The sequence below is a fragment of the Meleagris gallopavo genome, chromosome 9, assembly GCF_000146605.3.
Source record: "Meleagris gallopavo isolate NT-WF06-2002-E0010 breed Aviagen turkey brand Nicholas breeding stock chromosome 9, Turkey_5.1, whole genome shotgun sequence".
NCBI classification, from domain to species: Eukaryota; Metazoa; Chordata; class Aves; order Galliformes; family Phasianidae; genus Meleagris; species Meleagris gallopavo.
In genome coordinates this window covers 9368733-9375905 of record NC_015019.2, presented here as the reverse complement: position 1 = coordinate 9375905, position 7173 = coordinate 9368733, and the positions used below count along the sequence as shown (strand labels likewise).

The 7173-nt window shown below is 42.3% G+C and overlaps 1 protein-coding gene across 1 annotated transcript in view; it reads right to left on the bottom strand.

Moving 5' to 3' along the window:
* Nucleotides 1–203: 203 nt before the first annotated feature.
* LOC100540854 (non-histone chromosomal protein HMG-14A) overlaps nt 204–7173 on the bottom strand; it is a 9698-nt gene continuing 2728 nt past the window's right edge. Inside the window, exons 3-7 of the mRNA XM_019618043.1 lie at nt 7041–7094; nt 6609–6638; nt 5611–5661; nt 2008–2151; nt 204–685 (exon numbers count right to left, since the gene is read on the bottom strand). Coding sequence (XP_019473588.1) covers nt 638–685; nt 2008–2151; nt 5611–5661; nt 6609–6638; nt 7041–7094 — 327 coding nt within the window. The 3' untranslated portion in view covers nt 204–637. The remainder of the gene's footprint in view (nt 686–2007; nt 2152–5610; nt 5662–6608; nt 6639–7040; nt 7095–7173) is intronic.

The following is a 7173-nucleotide window of genomic DNA, read 5'->3' as shown; positions in this document are numbered from 1 at the left end:
TCTTTTTTATTAAGATAAATCCAGCAAAATTCCTAACAGTGGGTACATACAACCGACCTGCCCTTTTAAAAGAAATGTTTGTATTTCATTTAAAAACATGATTACGCTTTTTTTTCCATTATTTATTTATTTTTCAAAACCGACAAAATAAAATTACATTTGGGAAAACAACAGATTTCCAGCTCTTAGGTTTTTTTTTTTCTATGAAAATAGCTCACCTTCTTTATAAAAGCAACCCACAGAACCACTGGAATGTTTAACACAGTTATTTGTTTTGAGACCTCCCCACTTTAAGAAACCATACAACACATACAAGGGTAAAATTAAAATCTGAACTCTGTAAGCATGACTTACACAAAAAGGGACACACTGACAGAAGTCAAAAGCTACCACCACTTATTCTTTCCATGTACCATACAAACTATTACAATCACAAAATTTAAAAACAATGATATTTTTTTTGTTTTGTTTGTTAGGGATTCAATTCCCAAGTAACCGAGATGAAGATGTTCCATAATTAAATTCATGCTAAAAAAACCTGCATTTATAAAATAGTTGATAAAAATATTCCTCTCTGTTAACAATACAGCATGGAGGTACGGATACCAAATGATGGAGATATAGGGCAGGGTTAACATTACTCGGACTTGGCTTCCTTATCATCAGATGCTTCAGCAGCTGGTGCCTATAAAAGTGTTTGGGAAGAATAGAAATATTATTTGTAATGCTAATCGGATTCAATTCGAACAAGCATCAAAGAGAGACTACTTTGTTAGCACGCACATGGACAACATTTTCTGTAGATAAACAGGAAAGCACAGCTACTACCAATAATATCAACACAACGACGCGTTGGCTGATAATTCTAAAAATTAAACCATGGAGGTGATTATTTGATGATCGATTAATATCAGAATGTGAAGAGAATCCAGAGGCAGAATTTGAAACGTGTTTTAGATAAGAATCAATCAAGTGCTAGGGGAAGTTCATGTCCTCATCTCCGTCCAGTCACAAGGAAGTGTAAGAATTACACACAAATACTTGTGTTGTACTAACTTCAGGGAGGCTGTTCTATAAAGACATCTGCTATTAGTTTTTAAGTCAACACATCAAAATTGCCAAGCTCCTATCAGCGATCCTTGGAAGTACAGTGATGCCATATTAATTTTTAGCAGAGAAGCTTGAGAATTGTTTTTTAGAATGAACAAATAAATGACCCATTAACTCTGTAGTGATACTCAGCACGCGAAGAGAGAGCACTGTAAAAGAGAGAGCACTGGAGTACACAAGAGGCTAGTCTACGTCTACAGGGATGAAAGGAGCCTGTAGCAAATGTTGCACTTCTATCAGCAACAGGAGTGCTAGGAAAAGGCCATCAGGAGCGGACTGAAGCTTGTAGCTAGTCCTAGCAAACGGCAGCTCTTAAGTAAGTAGCTGATACGGTAAGAACCTGTAAGGAAGAGGCTTGCAAATCAAGAGACAAGACCAAGAACCTATAAGAAAGAGGCTTTCGGATCAAGAGACAAGACTAAGTTTGTTTTGAGAATTCTTGTTGAACTGTTCTGATGTGAAGAATTGTTTTAAAGAATTGTGTAAAACTTAAAACCAGATTTCTGGCACAGTACCAACCCATGCTGAGCAGAATAGGCAATCCAGCAGTCCAGAGAGGATATGCAAAGTCAGCTCAGGGTTGGACAGCAATCTTTCTGAGCTCTATCATTCCCCAGATATCCTGCATTGCTCTTTGCCAACACAGAGAGGGACGCTACAATAGCACAGACCACCTGTGGAAGGGCTCTACCACATAGCAGGAAAGAGTTTAAAGGAGAATGCTATTCTTTCAGGCTCTCCCTGGGAGTCGCCCTGCACAGACACTGCAGCTGGTGTGTCTTAACAGGACAGCAGTGAACGCACCACCTTCCGACAAGGAGGCCCCAATCATTAGTTCCAGCAGATGCATTACCAATACATCTGTGTTTATTCCCATGTTTACTGTAGCTAAGGTACCTCATTAGTTTTGGTATCTCCATTTTCAGAGTGGTTTTCTTCTTTTGCATCCTCTTGTTTAGTTTCATCTTTGCCTTTGGCTCCTTTCTTCCCTTTTGTTGCTGCCTTTTTGTCTTCCTTTTTATCGTTTGCTGCCTTTTCTTTCTGTTAAGAAAAGAAACTGCGATATGGTAAATGCTGACTTCCAACTCGTACGCCTTCATTCGCACATTCACAACTCTGAAACTGTCCACACAACCTGCTTCTACACACAGAACTTCCCAGTGACAAAGATGAGATGGAGGTTTCTATGGAGAAGTGTTTTCCTTCTATTCTGCCCCAAACGTGCTACTGAGAAGTGCGTAATATAAAAGCAGTCACAGCTGGGGTTAAAAGAATTCCTATTTTAAATAGGCATTCAATTAAATTAGCTAAAAAATGCTGGAGTTGAACTGGCCTGTATTTCTGCTGTGCTGCTGAAAGGCATACCAAAGAACAAAAAGAACATGTGCAACTAGTGGAAATACCAGAATACTTCAGATGTGCTATTGAGGCCTATTTAGAAACTGTAACAAAGCTGTAGTCAAAGGACTTTCCCCCTTGTCTGCCCGAAATATTCTTTACTATAATAAACCATTTGTGTGATACACAAGCTGGGGGCCCAACAGCATCACTTCAATAACAACGCAAACTTTGCAGTTATTATTTAACCACAGTTTCTTGTATGGCTGATCCGACTAAATCAAAACAAAGTTCAATGCCACAACTTCTGTAGTAAGTTTTCTATATAGTAAACTCTGACCCTAACCCAGAAACAAGCATGGTTTTTTATCAATTTCACTTGCAAGGATCTCCTCTTGCTGCCAATAAAGAACCAGCAAACCAGAAACCATCAAAGAATCTAAGCAAATCATGACTGATAAACATGGTTCCAACAAAAGAACAATAAATATCTCCAAAACTACTACCCAAAGGTAAGTGAAGCTAAGCACATAAACCACAAATACACACATTTACCTAGTCAGAAAATGGAGCTGTCCCAGTGTCATGGTTTTATGGTTAACTCCGTGACACCCAGTGTCTAAAAGTTCTAAAAAGTCTACGTGCTTATTTCATCTCCTAGGTTATTAATTCACAAAATTAATTCACATCAAAAATGAGTTGTTTGCTAATGTCAAACACAGTCACAAAATGGTAAAAGCAAAGTCACCTGATTATTCAGTAAAGCTGATGATAAAAACTCACCCAAATTAAAGCCAAGTCCTGTAATAATGCAGAAAGCTCAGACCGGAGGTTGCTGGCACCAATCACATGTGAGGCTTTTTCCTCTCTATCCTCCCACTCCCCAGCCTGACCTTCCTGAGGGATTTCAGCCCACCTGGAATACTCCAGCTCAGTGCATTAGAAATCCCCTTCCCCCAGGCTATGCTCACTCTCCAGAACCTTCTCCATTCTGGGGACTGACTTATGAAGAATACACAATAGCTCTTTTTCCAAGTGAAGGAAGAGAGTCATCAAATAGAGGAGGAAAGAGAGCCATCTGCCTCCTCTCACCTTCTACTCTCAGTTGGAAGAGCACCACTCACACTTTCAAGAGGCAGTTGGAAGAAGGAAAAGGCCAAGAAAAATAACCATCAGAGTAACACCAGCACATAACTATTCTGGAAGTGTTTGGGAGTGCTAAGGTTCGGAACTGCAATGCTGCTGCGATAGTGGTTTGCTCTCTGTCACTTGAACAAACTTCTGGAGACCTCTGAAGCACACAGAAGCAGTCTGCTGTGAAGGGCTCTCTAGCAGCACAGGTGTGTTAGTCACTTGCTCTGCAGACTATTCTCTGTTGGTAAAGCCTCTTAAAACAAGACTTGAGAAGAATCCAGAGAAATTACTTTCTGTGATTGGACTCTGAACAGAGAGAAAGTGCCTTGCAGCATACAGCTGTGACTGGGGAACCTGGGATCTTGTAGAATTCTTACTACAATCCCTTCTGCATAGACACTGGCTGTGTATTAGATAGCTTCAGAGAGCCAAAGCTCAAATATCCTAGATTCAAACCAACACCTTAACTGCAAGAAGAACAATGCCACTACCCTGGTGTGGGGCAACTTGCAACTTGCCAGCAGAACTCAATAGTATACAGTCCCTGAGAGAAAATGCACCATACAGCTCGTGCAGCACGGGACTGGAGTAAGCTCTAACAATCACTTACAGTCCTTAACTTTTAAGTGCTTAGCTCTGCAACTCCAAAATTCTGTTAACACAGCTTTTGTATATAAATCTTTAGATATTTCCATAAAAATGAAAAATAAAAAAGCAAACCTGAAAAAAAAACACCACCACACATCGTATGCAATTGCACTGAGCTCTGCACGATTAATCAGCAGAAGCTGACCCCAGCACTTGCAGATCCCCAGTGGAAAGCACTGGGGCTACAGGAGCAATGTGGGCTCAAGGGGAGCAGCCACTAGAGGGAGGTGCAGCGCAGAATGCTAGCGGCTCTCACCGCAGGAATGCTGAGCAGCAGGGCTCCTGGGTTCCCCCGCCGCTCTGGAATGGGATCTAGAAGTTCAGGCTGCACAGCCAAGATACAGATGTGAAAAACTTGCTCTGGACACCACTGTGATGGGGGATCCCCGGAACAGCATGTGGGGTTCTCTTTCTTGTCCTCTCCTCGTGACGTTTTTGCTGCTCCACAAAGCAGAACTCGAAGAAGAGTAGTTTTTTCATCATCTGCAAGCCCATGATGCCATATGTGATTGCAAGGGCTTTTAAACATACAGAAAAGGGCACCTGGTTCTCAGGCCATCATACCCTTCTGTAACCAAAACTCTCACCTGTGCTTTACTCAAAACCACTAAGGAAAATGTATGATAGAAACAGACTAAAAGGAGAATATTTTTTTGTGTGTTCCCATTAGCAAATGCCTAATGCAATCTGAGTATTTACTGATAGCTCTAAAATAAAAGGATTGCAAACCGTGACCTCTGGGAAAGCGTGGCAGAAAGGAAGAACAGATACCTCATGGATCACAGAAACAGCCTCCTTTTATGTTTCAAGTTGTTGCCCCAAAGCACAAAGAAAATGTGAATATTTTTTGTTTAACTGTACTGTCAGACATGCTGATATTTTTGACATTTGGGAAAATATCCAGCTTAAGGAAATGAGTATGTAGATCTTTATCTCCAGTGATTAAAATCTGATAAGCTGATAAATGAAAGGAGTGCCTCTGAATGAAAACTCAGTGAGAAACTGCAATTAAAAGCATGATTTTCAATGCCTTCCCTAATTGAATCTCTGATCTCTATTGAAATCAATACAATTTCCCAACAATACATGGTAAGAAACTACAGAATGGCCTTGCAAGGCAGCAATAGAGCCTCACTACAACTGACTTAAAATCTGATCAGTTTACCACATTCCTTCAGGAGAATTTGGATTAAATTAATTCGATGTCACAATTTCACATTGTTTTAACCCACAAGATTCAATCTTAAATCTTTAAAGAAAACTATGAAAAAAAAAATCAGTTGTGAATGTTGTGGGTTGTTTCAGTGTTTTTTCCCCCCTCTATGAGTACCCTGAAAAACAGAAGTGTTAACATCAGTTCAGGATGCCTTCAACACTTACCTTAGGTGCTGCCTTTTTGGGCTTTGGCTCCGGTTTAGGCGGAGCAGGTTTCTGTACAAAACACATATAAGAAACAGTCAGATGAACCCTATGCAAGTTTTAGCATTACACTGGTAACTTTTTAAAACTACTCAAACAAAAGATATTTTGAGTTGACAGCTTCTTTCAGTAGTAATAAGGAATTAATGTCAGTGATGGATCAATACATTTTCTTGTTCAAACTCACATTTCCTCATATACCTTACAGTGGCTACAGCACAGATGCTGACTAGCAGTAGTGAGCGGATCACTACTGTGTCTGAGCGTCACTGTCTACTGTGAAGGCAAGCATCTGTCAAAAATGAGATGTATTAATATCTGCACATAACTCTAGAAGCCAACACACATCTTAACTTTCACTAAAATTAAGTACTTTCTTTTTTAAATAGCAACTGTTACCCACTTGGCATTTCCAAGACTGCTTACAAAAGGGCTGGGCACACTAAGCCTGTAGGAGAGGATACCAAGAGCCCGTGTAAGACTGACTTTGGGCTGAACCCTACCACTCAACAGAGATTTACGCCCTCTAGATCTCAACTTACCCAACACTTGGGACACTGAAAATCAATGGGCAAATTACAAGCTTAAGGAAAGCGTGGGCAATTTAAAGAGCTATGGGGAGGTATCTGTAGTGAAGAGACCTACAGACACCAAGTTTGTCTTAAAATCAATAGTCCTTGAGTCTGGATAACCAACTCATGTGTCCGGACATATGCTCACTAATACAGATGAATGAAATGACTTGCACAACTCATATGAGATGTGTGAAAGTGGGCCCTGTAATATGCTGCTGCTCAAAACCCAGACACATAAAGTAGGAATTTTACTCTTAAATACTTTGATACTCTTAACTTGGCCTCTAACAGCAGCAGCGGGAATAAAGAGTCTCTCTATAACTTTCCCCCAGAACTTAATATCCCACGAGATGGAATATGAAGAGATTAGAGAGGAATACTCACAGCAGATAGTCTGGCCGACCTTCTCTTTGGCTGCATAAAGAAAGAGGTGTCACTACAGCTCAGCAAGCACAGAGCAGTGCTTTCCCAGCACAGCACAGCACACACCCTGCACACCCCGGGATTTAGGAACCTCTGGACACAGGGCTGACGGCTCGCTCAGCGCTGCTCCCTTGCACAAGCAGCCCTACTGAGGTGCCAGACGACCGCATCCCCTTACCGCCCTGAGGGCCATGTCTGAACTGTAAGGGCCTGGAGGCCCGCAGCCCCGGGCACCGAACGGCTGGTGTGCAGAGCGGCGTCCGGGGGACTCGGAGCGGGCGGGTGGTCCCGCAGCGAGACGCTGAGGGCTCACACCCGTAAGGGGAACCTCGGATTTAACCCACGCCGCCACATAAGTCCTGCGCAGAGCGGAACCGAGGAAGGAAATCCTACCTCCTCCTTCGCCTCGCCTTCAGCTGGAGCCTGCAAGAGAAGCGAGAGGGACGGTCAGAGGGGACGCGGCCTCACAGCCCCGCGGGGTCCCTGCGGCCGCCCGGCGGACTACAGCTCCCAGCGTGCCCCGCGG